The sequence below is a fragment of the Limanda limanda genome, chromosome 22 (assembly GCF_963576545.1).
Source record: "Limanda limanda chromosome 22, fLimLim1.1, whole genome shotgun sequence".
Classification (NCBI taxonomy): Eukaryota; Metazoa; Chordata; class Actinopteri; order Pleuronectiformes; family Pleuronectidae; genus Limanda; species Limanda limanda.
Window position 1 is genome coordinate 16,654,489 of NC_083657.1, and position 15,503 is coordinate 16,669,991.

At 40.6% G+C, this 15,503-nt stretch overlaps 1 protein-coding gene across 1 annotated transcript in view; it reads right to left on the bottom strand.

Moving 5' to 3' along the window:
- Positions 1-8,046: 8,046 nt before the first annotated feature.
- Positions 8,047-15,503, bottom strand: part of adam19a (ADAM metallopeptidase domain 19a) — a 195,339-nt gene continuing 187,882 nt past the window's right edge. The window contains exons 22-23 of the mRNA XM_061066522.1: positions 12,233-12,441; positions 8,047-8,111 (exon numbers count right to left, since the gene is read on the bottom strand). Coding sequence (XP_060922505.1) covers positions 8,060-8,111; positions 12,233-12,441 — 261 coding nt within the window. The 3' untranslated portion in view covers positions 8,047-8,059. The remainder of the gene's footprint in view (positions 8,112-12,232; positions 12,442-15,503) is intronic.

Sequence of the window (15,503 nt, forward strand, 5' to 3'; positions counted from 1 at the left end):
TTGTTGCTTTATTGGGCCAAAATTAACCTTTGAAATATTATACCATGAAATACTTTCATGGCAGTTACAAAACACATTCACGAAGAGGATAAAACCTTCCACTTTGGAAAACTCACAAACGGTCCCTTAGTGCCTCCCTCTGAACAAACCAGCCTCACAAGATAGTGCATTCTCATACAATTAAACCAATATGTGAAGCCACTTTTACAGTTTTTATGTTTTCATAAAGAAATAATAATTATTAATAAGTGACCTTTAGAGATGTAGGTGGGCAAATTTCATCACTGTTTGACAAAGCTACACTACATGTTTCCCACTTAGCAAATAAAAACATTTGAATGAAGCAAAACTTTAGTTTTAAAAAACTCACATACAAGAGCAATATTTTTGTGAGCGGCTAAAGGATGTAGCAGTTTTTGAGATTACAGCTGATAACGTGTATTAATACATGCAATGTTGCGCTATTTATAATTCCTGGGCACATATTTAAAGGAGAATGACAAATATAGCTTCTCATAAGGTTTTTTTTTTAAATTATTTTCAAAGTACACATGATCCATATTTTTCTAAACACATCACTACTGTTTGTACAAAATAAATAGATGTATTATCCTGCAAGTCATTTTAAGTTAAATCTTTGGCAAGTAGCTTAGTGTCTACACTGCCTAGCCGCTACCCTTTATCATTTTGTGGGTGTCTTTTATGTTTACATAATCCAGGCATTCTATTGGCCAGATATTCAATATTTTAAGCTTCCAAATTTACATTTAAGGTGGAAAAATGATTACACAAATACAAAAACTAATATTAATAAATAGCAAATTATTTAAATTGTATTCAAAAACCATTTATTCTTTCTAGTTGGTTGAGTTATGACTTGTCTGTCGGAGGAAGACAAAAGTTGCATGGCACTGAAATAGAGTATCATAACTCTACTATGGACCATGTTGATTTCCAACATGAACCTTGCTGACAGTGAAACCTCAGACACTCCCAAGAATCCAACTTGAAGAAGCTTGTGTGAGGAGGCGAACAAAACAGCTGCTAGCCCACATCCAGACTCTGGCTCAGAGTGTACAACGCTCTGATTATGCTTCATACTTAACAGATTATCATAGGAACACGTCCCCTGGTGGCTTGTAGAAAAGAGGAGACAATTAAATCTGACGGAATGCTGTTTTTATAAACCGCTCACTCTATTTGTTGTGGCTCCCCCACTGAAGATTGATTTAGAGACATTGGTTCTGGTAAAACTCGGCTCTTTTCATGGAGCTCACGTCTGCTGCCTGCTGCAGAATCCGCCCCACAGGTTTGTTTGGGCTCCCTGGTAATGGGCTAAGAAAACGTCTACATCGATATATCTCCCCACGAGGCCATTCCTCCTCGCTGTCTGATAGCGTTGCACTCGAACTGTGGACTCTCCAAATGCATTAGACTCCAGGGAGGAGAGGGCTGCCTCTCGCAGATATCTCATTTCCAACAGAGTAGAATCCATTAAGAGCAGGTGAGAGTGGACACTATCCTTGATGTAAAGCCTTCATTCTTGCTCATCAGCCAAGAACTATAAGATGATCATGACAACGCTGTGAGACAGAACTAGTCTGATGCTTTGTTTTGCAAAGGAACAGTGGTAGACATGAAGAAGGACTAATGTGAAAGGACAGATTATTTTAGCCTTCAAACCTGCAGCTACATCTCACCTCCTCGTTTTATTCCTGTACAGTTGTAAAGTTCTTGAGGCCGTAAGCTTGGATAGTAAAAGAGCCCACAGGGAATCAAACCTTTTATCTACTACAGTGCTGTTGAGCATGACACTGTCACAAGTCCTTACCCTGCTCTTTTATTTTAGAATAAAAGGGCAACAAACTTCAGGCTGGTCTGTAAATAAATATATGTTATTCCAACAAACCAAGTCAGAAGGTAGGCCAGTACAACCAGTAGAAAGGTCAACTTGTGTTTGCCTTTTGAAAGAACTTTATTGCCAGTCAGTAGGCTTACAATTGCTTTTTTCCCTGCGCACCAGCGAAGCTCAAAGAAGGGTAACATTTTTCACCTGTGTGTGTTTGTGTGCATAACAAAACAACTAATGGATACATTTTCATTAATTTGCTTTCATTTTTCATTCATTTTCATTAGGAGAGTATCTCGAGATGATTCACTTTTGGAGCTGATTGGTCAAAGGTCAAGTTCAATAAAAATATGGTCCAAATAATACATTTTCCAACATATCTCCATAAATAATAGACAATTTAAAACTGTTATCAATGGGACAAATTTAATTCAATCAATATGGTGGAAATTAAATAAATGATGTCAGGATGAAAACATTATGAAAGGGCATTGTTACAATTAAAAAAAAAAACATCACCTCAATGGAGTATGCAGCAAGTGCAGGGTATGCATTTATGACTTTGGTACTGAAAACAGTGGACCCAACTGACAGTGACTCAAGTCGATCAATCAATCAATCAAATTTTATTTGTATAGCCCACATTCACAAATCACAATTCGTCTCATAGGGCTTTAACATGGTGTGACATCCTCTGTCCTTAACCCTCAGCAAGAGTAAGGAAAAACTACTAAAAACCCTTTTAACAGGTAAAAATACGTAGAAACCTCAGAGAGAGCCACATGTGAGGGATCCCTCTCCCAGGACGGACAGAAGTGCAATAGATGTCAAGTGTAGGAGGGTAAACATTTTTGAAGGATAACTTCAATACTATATGTCAAGCAGTCCTGCTGCAATCATAGTCTCTGGTCAGCAGCCAGCAAGATCACGATCCAGCATCAAGATGGGATCCACTATAATCCACAGTCATTGTCCACTGGCGCCAGTTAGGATCCATCATCAGGCGCCGCCTCGGTCGTGGTCCACCACCATCCGATGCCAACGCAACAAAGGATCCGCCATTACCACTTCAATCAGCTGGCACGATACAGAATCCACCAAACTGGATCCACCATTGCGACCTCTGACGCGTGATCCACAATCATAATCCATGGTGCGGCCACAGCTGTGGCCCTAGATCTGCGGGCGATAAGGCACAGAAACTCCGGGAAAGGGGTCAAGTTAGTAACATGTACTGATGAAATAAGAATTACTTTGATGTGATAAGTATGGAGAAGAGGAAGGAGAAGCTGGAAAGAGAAGCTCCGAGTGTCTTGTGTCATAATTTCCCTTTGGCGACTTAGCGTCATCAGGGGTTTTTGCCTTTTAATCAATGATTCAATGATACAGGCCGAACTTGAGGGTACACTGAGGCTCAAGGTAAATCTGACTGGCTACTGGTTTGTATGGTAGTACGATGAAAACCATGTGGCCCACTCAGTAGATCAGACACCAATACCTCTATGCCTTTTTAAACTAAACGCTTTCTAGGAACATAGGACGACATCACATGAGTCATGATCAGAGTTTACGCTGTGGGGACAACAAATGCTCCTTCTCTCACATGTGCAGTTGTACTGTTCAGCACATGGAACCACAGGTTGTTAATGATGACATGATAATGTCAAAACAATGACAACACCCTGATGGTACAGCACTGTAACTTACATTATACATGATAATAGAAGAGTGCTTATCACCTCAGCAGAAGGTCGGCGGTTCGATCCCAGTCTTTCCAGTCTGTATGCCAAAGTGTCCTTGGGTAAGATACAGTACGTAAAGTGCTTTGAGTGGTCATCAAGACTAGAAGAGTGTTATATAAATACTGTGAGAGAAATTGGAATTCATGAAAACAGGCTATTCACATAAAGTTTGATTGATTGATACTGTGAACCTGTCACACGGACGCTGCAGCGGTTTTCCGGCTAACACAAGACACTGGTTGTTTGTGCTTGTCCTTGAGTGAAGCAGCTGTCTGCAAAGCACTCTGGGTGTATGAGAATCCTTTTTGAACTGTACTGCAATCACACAGCCACCCCCACAGTGTAATTTGTTCTGGACCCAACCCTGCTTACCTTTCACCTACAATGAGGTACTGAGATGTGGAATGTTCCAACAAGAAGAGGTAACAGCAAACCTTTCACAGAAAATAGAGAACTCTGACAATGGAGGCCCGCTCCAGAGAATCTCAGACATTTTTACTTGAAGTAAGACAGAATAAAACCTTGACACAAAGTGATCTGCAGATTTAAAATCAGTACTTTTCATTGATGTTGCACTTTCATAAAGTAAGATGAAACATTTTACAAGAATCATTTAAAAAGAAACCAAAGCACTACAGGATGAGATATTGTTACTTTAAATCCATTATATGGGTATGGTAGAAATTAGGAATAGTATTTTCAGTATTTGAATGGATATTTATGTATGCTCTTAGAACAGCAAACTGATATCAGAATAAAATAGAGGAGAACTATGAGCTGAATGGACTTTAATTTTTTTAACTATATTTTTTCACAGCTATGTCTAACATAGCGAGTGCTGCACGGCTGATGAGACTGAACAGATTCATGGTCCGCGAGTGTTAACATTTTCAACAAAACATCACAAGACACTGTGAGGATGAAGAAAAATCCCACCAATATACTCAACTGCACAGTGAACAAACTGTCACACATTTTCACTGTTGTTGAATTTAGTCTTTGGGATTGATCATTTTTTCCATGTGATGAAATGTAGTCCCTCATGCAGAGGGAGGGAGCCCAGGAGCATCCGGCCTTATGGTGACAAGGCTGTGACTTAAACAATGAACAATGGAGCCATAACTCTGTGCATAAATCTGCAAATCTTGTCAATGCTCTGGTACCAACATCCACCTGTATGTCTGAGTGATGCCAGAGAAGATGACGTTCGTGTCCGGATACATCAGGTACGTCTTCATTCTTGTGACACAGCTGTAGCTCAATGACCCAGACCATGACTGGACGGTAAAAGGGTTGCTAAAAAAATTGAATGAGCTCCACAGAGTTACTGCATCTGAAAATAGATTATTCCCTTTGCTTAGCCTTTAGAACGGTCTGTACTTGTGTTTAATGTCAAATCGTAAACAGTAAAGAAAATAATACTCACCTTTCCAGTTGAACATGAATGTCAGGGCTTGCGGACACTTGGATGACACCACAGGTGTTTTTTTGTGAACTCAAACACTTCAACCGCCCTTCCACCGGTATAGTGGTAAGAAGATAATGAGTGAAACCTTTATTCGTCAGCTATCCCTTTAACAGGACCTACAACAAAGTCAGTCAGCTCCTCCTCCATTAAAGGGCCCATATTATGAAAATGCCACCTTTGTAGTGCTTCTTCACGTTAATTTGGGTATCTGGCATGTCTACCGTCCCAAAAACTGTGGAAAAACACAACTCCCGCGATTTCTTGTGGTTCCTCTCTGTCAGAAACTGTATGCTTGAGTGCGTCCAATGGGATTATTGCAAATGCCTACGTCAAGTCAGTTATAGACCACTCCCCCCATCGCTCTATGCAGTCCCCCAGCACCACTCGACCCACCAATGGATGGAACCACCATAGATTTAAGAACCACCCACTTTATTGACGGTCCATCGGTTTGCGCCGCCATTGCATTCTTGCGAGCCTTGGAAACTCTTGGATAAGCTATCTAGCAGCATTTGCTCCATGCAGCCCGAGCACTGGTGCCGGTCACCAGCAGCTCGTTGCCGCCTCCGTCGCTCGCTTTAAAATAGACTCATACCGGGGTTTTAAGTGCATTTCGCCGCAAAAGTTGCAGCAGTGTTAGCTTCCAAAGCTAGCCCCCACATCCCTTTGCCTGTGTGTGTGTGTGTGTCTGTGTCTATCTGTGTGTGTGCGTGTGTCTGTGTGTGCGTGTGTGTCTGTGTGTGTGTGTGTGTGTGTGTGTGCGAGCGCTCAGATACAATTATATACTGTATACACACATATCTAATGCATGTATTTAAATAAATGTACATCCTTATCAGAGGGTGTAGTAGTTTTAAAATTGTAGCTTCAATGAAGAAACACAACAAACAAATACAGAAATATGTGCAGGACAGTGACTTAAAATTATTTTAACAACCTTACATATGCTAAGGAGAGATTTAAGACGTGAAAGTGGATGTGTGTGTGTGTGTGATTGACAGGGGGGGGGCGGGATGGTAAGAGGGGGGCGGGGCGGTGAGAGAGAGGGGGGGGGGACTCAAAAGAGGTCAATCTGAAGAGGGCTGTTTTAGACAGGGTAAGAAGGCTGCTGTTCTAAATGATCCTTGTGGTATTTTGACCAAAAAATGTTACAGACATTTCATTAAGACCCCAAGGAACCATATCAACTGTGGTAAAATGGGCATATGATGGGACCTTTAATGTCTCGTCCAAACATGTAATGTTTAGTCAACTGGGCATCGGGATACCAGATTTTTAATAATCATGAGTATTTAATTATAACAAATGGTTATTACGAACTTGTAAGACAATCAGACATGTGACGACTGGCCTCTACCGAACGTCACAATTGACCAGATGTGTCTCTAAACCTTTGTTCATCACAAAACCTTTGTCTCCTTTGGCTACCTACATTTTCTTTTGAAAATGATTCAACTCTGTAAAGTTTTAGTTTGTAAACGTGGCTGGGAAACGATGTTTGGAAATGATTGGTCTTTTTGGTCAAAAGGTGGCCTTCTCTCATTCGTCAGGCTCCGATCACGTGACCCCCTTCCAGAGGAAAACAACCTGCATTAGCTTAGGCTACCAGAGTAAACAAAACATACATATTGGTACAAGCGTGGCTTACCCTGTTGTCTTTGCTCACAGCTGTTGTGCAGTTTAATTCTGCATTTTGATACAACTGTAAAGGTGAAGGAGAAGAACTACATTTTTTTATTATAATTAGTAGAATTTTTATTGTACTGCCACAGGCCCAGTGTTTGTGAGTGGTCATGTGCACGGTCACACATTGGCTACTGCGAACTAAATGTCCTTTTCCATAAACAAGAAATAAAACTGACTTGGACTCAAAATGCTTGTGTGGACAGAGATCGTTTAGTTTTCACGCCACAACATAGCAGTATGAATGTAGCCTCTCTCCATGCTGCCCACACCAACAGCAGTGACCAGATTTTATCTCATTCATCAGCATTTTTCAAGCCCAAACTAAGATAACCCTGATGACATCACGATGGCATCATCGGTATTGTCTCATACAACTATTTTCATAGCCTGAGTTGTTCTAACCAAGAAACGAATCAGATCTTGATTTGTTATTTGCTGATTGTCAAGGGTTCTTGAATTTGTGTTTTATTTTGAAAAGATAAAAAAAGAATGAAATAAACGTGTCGTTCGTTTAGTAAAAATATTTTATGTCACAATTTAAAAGTCATAACACACAGCAAAAGACATTCAAATCAACATGAGCGGCTGAGGTGTGTCCTGCAGATCACAAGCATCCACCGAGTCCTCCACCATGTAAACAGTGTTGAGAAGAAGCTGCGGTGTGATCGGCTCTCCTTCCTCCTGATAGGCCTCTGCATCTCCAGGTTGTATCTTAGACATTCCTCATACAATAAATTAGAAAACCTACAGTTGTGGAGAGGCAGGCTCGTGGTAAACTTAAGGAGATTTTCAAGCGCGTGGGACACACCCCAGTTAATGAAGAGACCTCTTTGGCACATAACACAAATCATAAAACTCGACGTAAAAACTAACTGTAAACAAAACGGTCGTCATTACAAAATGCTTTTTTTTTTTTTTTTTTTTTTTACACAGACAGCGTTAAAAAAAACAATAATTAAAAACAAAAAGAAAAGAAAAGATTTGGCAAATGTGACCGTCCCCCCCATTCGATAACACTTGTCTCAGTCTGCAAGGCCTCCGTGCAAAACCGCGTCGTGGTTAATGGGGGGTGGGGGGGGGGGGGCGGATGGGGTCAAAACTAAAAAAAGAAGGGGGGCGGGGTTAAGTTTTCATTTTGAAGTCTAAACTGGTATGAGTCCGGTTTGTTCTTTCGTGTCTCCATTTGAACCGTTGTGTTCATCCTCCTCTGGCGTGTGAGACAGCTCCGTGGTTCTCCAGCCAAAGTCTCTTTAGTGCAAATAGGCTGTCAGCCGCCACCTCCTCCTCAGAGGGCGGGTGGGGGGGAGGAGAAGGTCATTTTCGTGCCGGCGGCGAGGCTGTGTTTGGTTTGGCACCTGGGACCGGTCTGGAAGGAGAGAGAGACCAGCTTGAGGTTAAACTGATACAGCAGCACAATGACTCACACACATTGTTTTTTTTTTGGGAGAATGAGCCTGGAAATATATTCTATACTTTTCTTAATGTCAACAAGTCCCGTGTGCAGAGCCAGAGCAGCAATCTGTGTCTCCTGCTAACAAGTCATGTGTATCAGAGCCTGGTTGATCTCCTTCCTCTGCAAAGAACAGAGATGTGATTCTACTGCTGCCTCAGACTCTTCCACCCTGCTGAGAATCTAATCCCTGTATTATCCATCAATTACGCATTGTCATAAGAACAGGTACTATCAGCACAAATACCAACAAGGGTCAGTGAGCACTTAAGACCCTGACTTTCCCTGCAGAGTTGGACTCTTCTGTGAAAGCAGGGACGGCCTGTCCACACCTGTGTCCCGGCTGATCTGATCAAAAGTGGACAGCTTTAATTAAATTAGCTCACACCTCTCTACAATTTAATTAGATTTCACTCTCTTGCAATGTTAGAAAAATCAATAAGTGGAGGTGAGTATGAATATTGTGTCAGTGGGCAAAAATAAATCAATGAATGTTATTAAGTTTTGAAAATACTTTGGATTTTTAATGAAACCGAGCTGGACATATTTTAGTTGACACTACAAACGTTGTCACATGCGTCCCAGACCACTTCTACATGGTTCCTCATTTCTAAGTCCTCATTTCCCAAAACCACACCGGTGTCAGTCCTAGTCGAAACATATGTAAACTCAGACTGGGTAAAAACAAGATTATTTGGTCAAGGCAAACACAATCATCATCTACTTGTTAATTTGCTGTTTGTGTGATGATGAGAGACCCAATCACAACATACCTAACGCTGTTGTCCACTTGGGATTGGTTCACTAATGTTAATACCAGATCTGAACGTGCCACAGCTGGATGTAAAGAGCAAGATCTGATATTTTGATTCATACAGAAGCAGAGGAACCGATTTCTTTTCTACGTTTATAGATAAAGTGCGATGAAAAGAAAACACTGGTTTGCAGGTGACAAAATGAAAAGTGACTGCGAATAAAGAACTGAGTCATTGCATCGCATGGTTTGTAAACTCGGATCGTTTATGTGCTCACACCTGCTCTGCACGGGGAACAGCGTGAAACGGCAAGGTGGGATTATTGCACGGCAATATTTCTCAGTAATTTTATAGGTGGGTCATAAAAGGACTTTCAAGCAGGCCTGGGACGTCAGGTTGTGGAGAGAAAAAAAAAGAAAGACAAACAACAGCTGCTTTTTTTCAACACAGCTTTTCTCATTAGATGTGTTTGAGTTGGTGGAAGCAACATTCCCTCCGAGGTCACTTTCAAGTCAGAGCAGCAGCATACAGGAGTTTCCAGTATACAGTGCCTTGTTGTGTTCTCCACCTACAGTGTGTGGAGCTGTGAAACACGTTGTTCACGACTGTGCATATACGATAGCAGTGACCTCTGTGGGTGGAGGACACAACGCCGTCGGCTACTACAGTATAGCAATGCGGTGTGTGTTTGGGGGTGTCTTATTCAAAATGAAATGAAATATCTGGGGGGAAAAAAATACAGAATGAGATTAAAAATGTTAAGTGCTGAGTCAATACCGACAACAGGACTAAACGTGGGGAGGAAAGCCGGCAATACTGTCCCCAGAACTCAAAAATACATTTGATTGTTTAGGAACTAACAGATCCATAGACTGTATTATGTGGGCGGCTGTGGCTGAGGGGTAGAGTGGTCGTCCTCCAACCGGAAGGTCGGCGGTTCGATCCCCAGTCTGAACCATCTGCATGCCGAAGTGTCCTTGGGCAAGATGCTGAACCCTGAATGGCCCCCCATAGAATAACTAAGTGCTGCGAATAGATGCACTGTGTGTGTGTATGAATGGGTGAATGTGAAACTGTACTGTAAAGCGCTTTGAGTGGTCATCATCAGACTAGAAAAGCGCTATATAAATACAAATCCATTTACCATTTACCATTTATTATCTGCAGGGGTTTAAAGTGTGATTGCAGGAAAGCAGACTTCAGAATATGAGAGGAAATCATGCACAGTTGTTGTAGTGATGGATTCTGATTTCTCCTCAGCCAAGCTTCAATAAATATGTCGGCGTAAGATGTCAAAAGGCTCCTGAACACTTTCTTCACTGACGAGTTCACCACTGATCTGCAGATTTTCCACAACACTAACTAATCCTTGTTTATGTTGTTAATGTTTTATGTTTTATGAATTGTCCACTGGTTGTGTGATTGTTCTGCTGGCTGTACAACAAATTGCCTTTTCTGGGACAACAGAGATACCTTGGACCTTGAACTTGAGTCTTAAACCATTTAAAACTTCACTGAACACTTAATACCTGTCTCATGGTCTCCCCCAGCTAAACTATCAAAGTGTGAGGGACAACCAGGACTATGTTGCACATGAAAAAAGAAAAGAAAGGATATAACGATCTTTCCTTATGATATTTAATTGCTATTAAATTAGATTAAACCCCCATAGACTGCAGAAAATGGATTAGGGTATTGATTGGGTTTTCTTCAAGTTCATCTGAGTTTTGAGACAACAAATGTTGTAGTTTCAGTAGCATCAGTAGTGACAGTGTCTAATGGACGCCACTCAAAGGGACCAAACAGCTTCAATTACTGACATTAGTGTGTTCTGCTTCCTTGTTAAAGTTAAAAAGCTCCTCTGCCTGTCTTCCTGCACCAGCAGCAGTGATGTGGTGCCTGCTGGGGTGTTGGGTGTAGTCTGGCCTCAGCTCTGCTGCTGGACTCTAACATTTCATCCACCTACAGGCTCAGAATCTGAGTTCTCCTCTGGAAGAAAGTTATTATCATCACTCGTTCGATGTCTGCTGTGCTGACCTCATCGTCGCCTGCAGCAAGCGACAAGACCTGGACAACAAATATTACCTTCGAAAAAAATATACAGTGTCCTCCATGTGAACTGACTGACTGAGCGTATATCTCCAGTCTGGACTGAGAAAAAAGTTTTTCAAGATAATGGTCACGACGAAATTCTTTTTTTTTTGCATTATTTAACTATTTTTTGGAAGGTGTATTTTTTTGCTTTTTTAGTGAGAGAACAGGAAACGAGGAGAGAGAAAGGTGAAAAATGACCAGACATCGATCACCAGCCTGACTGCAGGCTACCAAGAGGGGCTAATTTTTAGTCTGGAGTTAAAACTTTGGTCCAAAAAATATGAGAGACCAGAATCAGCTGATCCCCTCATATGTATTCAAATGGCAAAAGGGGGTTTGAAATAATATATCGTCATGATACACTTTGTTATTACATTTTTTTAAGTGAAAGTGTTGTAAGACGTTTTGAAAACCACTAACAAGCACATTCCGCTATGTACATATACTATATATAGATATATATCTATATATATATATACTGCAATGAGTTAGAGTAACCTCACACAGCCAGCGTGACCGAAACCGAATATCATGTAAAAAAAAAAAAAAAAAAATCTGAATCCAGTCTGTTTCCAAGGGGGTGTTGTGTCGGGTATCATCCACACTATATTATGCAACCTTTTTGGTGGTAACAAAAAGTGGAAACACAGTCATCCTGTTCCACCACTTGAAAAACATCAAGTCCGGGAATATGAGGAGGCAAAACACCAGACAACGTTCTAAAACCAGCGCCAGTGGAGCACGTCCCAAAACCACACCGGTGTCACTCCAGGTGTTGTTTACCAACTAGTGAGAGATGGAAAGATATCACTTGGCAGGACAGGCTTCTCTTCCCAAAACCTGAATATACCATGACCTTATAAAAACATTTTTACTGGAATAATAAAATTCCAATAAACTTAACTTCTCTCAACACTGACTAAGATGGTGCAGTTTAACTTTCTTTTGTCAAATCCCTCATTTTATGACACGTAACACCAAGCAGCTCTTGAACAAGATATTCCTTCTAATTCTAACGCCCTGTATACAGCCAGTGAGAGATTTTGAAGTTGTTGTCAAACTGTGTTAAATTGAACCTATTGAACTCTTTGTGATATCAGTGACCATCGTTTTCATTTGAGTGGAAGAAATAACAAAACACACGACTCATTCGTCACCTCAGTTTGTCAGTGCAGTGAGTTTGCCCACCTGAGAGCTCTGAGAGGGGGTATGGCTGAGACTTTGCTCACAGGTTTGGGTCCCACCGCTGGCGGCATCATGACCAGCAGGCCTGGGGAGGGTTTGGAGACAACAGTCAGGCCTCGACTCACTGTGGGGGAGGACCCTCTGGCTGGGCTGAGGGGGAGAGGCCTCTGAGGAGGGAAGGGGGACGATCTGGGCTGCAGCTCAGACACCAGCTAAAAAAAAAAGCAGAACAGAGAGATTGATTGTTGACAATTACATTATTGAGCTTTTCAAATGCAAACTGAGACACAACGGCCAGGTTAGTGTCAAAATAGCCTTGATAAATAACTATACACTGCCAATGATTTTGTAAACTATGCTTAAAGCTTAAGGTATCCTGGAAAACTTTGCAAGAGCAAAAAATGCAATTGATACATCCCACTCCCTTGTCAAAGCTTCGCCCCCCATAACATATGAACGTGCGCTGAAGACGGCTTTTTTGTAACTCGCTCGCTAACTTCTAGGTATCGCCTCTGCTTCAGTGGTGTATGTCTCTCCGGCTGAGGAGCCCGGTCATGTGCCGTGGTAGATGACGGGCTGGGTGCATGCAGGCTAATGACTGATGGCAAATCATCAGCACCAGCCAATCATTTCTGTACATTCTAATTGGTTGTGTTTATTACGTCACACGAGGGCCAAATACACAAGTATTTTATTGTAATTATGACGTGCAAAAACAAACTAAATAAAAAGTGTTTTTAGAAACAAACCCTACATTTAGGTGTCTGAAATATATAATATAAGGGATAAGAAAAAGAAAATGAGGAATATAAGCACAGGGGATCCTTGCCAACATGTAGGAAAAGACTAAAATCCCTGGGACACAGCAGGGAGGAGAACTGTCAGTGTCACCTGACTCCAGGATGAATCTGCTCAGTGAGCTGATAAGAGGATTGTGTGTCCCACCTCACCCAGGTAGTGGATTAAAAAATTGACCAGAGATCACATCACAGAGTCAACTCATCAAATACTGTGCATTCGACACAAACAGGAAAAAAGGCGTTCAAATGTAAAGGCATCTCACACTTCACAGAGGCGCACTGATGAGTCATTTCACAGGATTAATCAATAAGAAAGCAAACAGATGAAATATCTATTTATCCTGAGGATGTATTTATTTTTTCCTCAGAAAAAAACTCTGGGATTCATCTAAGAAGCACTGTGACACAGAGTCCAACAGTTTCCTCATTAGCTCCGTGTATTTGGCAATTACATTTACAAATCAAACATTTAGCAGCAATCCAAGCAAAGTTCTCTCAGAGCCTGACACTGTGGGATAAATACGCCTGCCCACCACTGCCTTTTGTAAACAGGAAGTCTCATGTGGCCATGAATTCAGTATGTAGGCTTTTGTGGTGTTTTAAGCTTATATTCCTTAACATTCTGGCAAACAGGCATCATTGAAGGACCAATAGAAAGAGCTGTTGGCTGTGTGTGTCCCTGGATGTACAAGGAGCTGTAACTGGATTACTGAAGGAAACTTACAAGCATGATGATTCACACAGCGTCCGATCACACTCCGTATTGATTTGAGGTTCTTTTGAAGCACTTCATGGTCTTGCACCATGGTCTTGTTAAGGTCCTCTGGCGCAAACCTTTGGTGAGTCATCCTCAAGCTTTTATGCTCCAAGCCAATGGAACTACTTTTACTCATTCTCACTATATCTTATTATTTTTCCATTTTCTTCTATTTAGTCTCTCAATAAAAAATGTGTTTCACAGTTTTATTGGCATTTCATTATGTTATATTAGTTTCATATTTCTATTCATTATATTTTTTTCATCTCAATTTTACTGCATGCATTATCTCATGTTGTTTAATTCTTTCTTTTTACATGTCTGTCTTATTCAATTACCTGTATGAAATGTGCTATATGAATGCAGTTTTATTAATTGATTGTTTCTATTGTTTTTAAGCAGATTAGTGGATGTTTAAAAATAATGGTGAAAAGATATGTATTTTTAACTCCAGTCTATCAATTAATCCTAAACCTAAACTTAGCTACAACTCATTTGAATGTCTTGTTCTTAATCTTCCACGTCAATCCAGGAAACACCAACAGCCAATCATATTTGCTGTAGTTTATCGTGCTCCTGGGGCTTATACTGAATTTCTAACAGAATTCCCTGAGTTTTTATCAAACCTAGTCCTAAAGACAGATAAAATTATTATTGTTGGTGACTTTAATATTCATGTTGACAATAATAAAGATAGCCTGAGCGTAGCATTTATTTCAATACTAGACTCAATTGGTTTTAGTCAGTGTGTGCATCAACCTACTCATTGTTGTAACCACACACTTGACCTTGTGTTATCATACGGTGTCAAAATTGAACATTTAACAGTACTTCCGCGCAATCCAGTACTATCAGACCATAATTTAATAACCTTCGATTTTTCACTATCTGAATATATGCCACTAATAAAAAACTCATTTTCTAGATGTCTACCTGATAGTGCTGTAGCTAAATTTAAGGAAATAATTCCGATTACATTTAAACCCGTATTATCCGTCGACATAAACAACAAATTCTTTAAAAACCCGAGCTCTATTGAGATTGACCACCTCGTAGAAAGCTCTGCAGACTCATTACGATTAACATTAGACTCAATAGCGCCTCTAAAAAAGAAATGTGTAAAACATAGTAAATTAGCTCCGTGGTATAATTCCAAGACACATGAGTTGAAACAAATATCAAGAAAATTAGAAAGGAAGTGGCGCTCCAGCAACAGTGTTGAAAATCTCCTAGACTGGAAGAGTAGTGTTACAGAATATAAAAAGGCTCTCCACAAAGCAAGAGCTGCCTATTACTCAAAACTAATAGAAGAGAATAAAAACAACCCCAGGTTTCTCTTCAGCACTGTAGCCAGGCTGACAGAGAGTCACACCTCCACCGAACCCAGTATTCCTCGATCCCTAAATTGCAATATCTTTATGACCTTTTTTAATGATAAAATTCTAACTATTAGAAATAAAATCAATCATCTCCTGCCCTCAATTGGCACTAATACCCTCCCAACAATAGAGATCTCAGAAACGGCTGAGAATCCTTCCCATTATTTAGACAGCTTCTCTCTGATCACCCGTGATCAGTTTACCAAAATAGTCTCAGGTTCTAAACCAACAACCTGTATTTTAGATCCGATTCCAACTAAATTACTTAAAGAAATTCTGCCCCTAATAGATAATTCGTTACTTAACACAATCAATCTGTCATTATCATCAGGTTATGT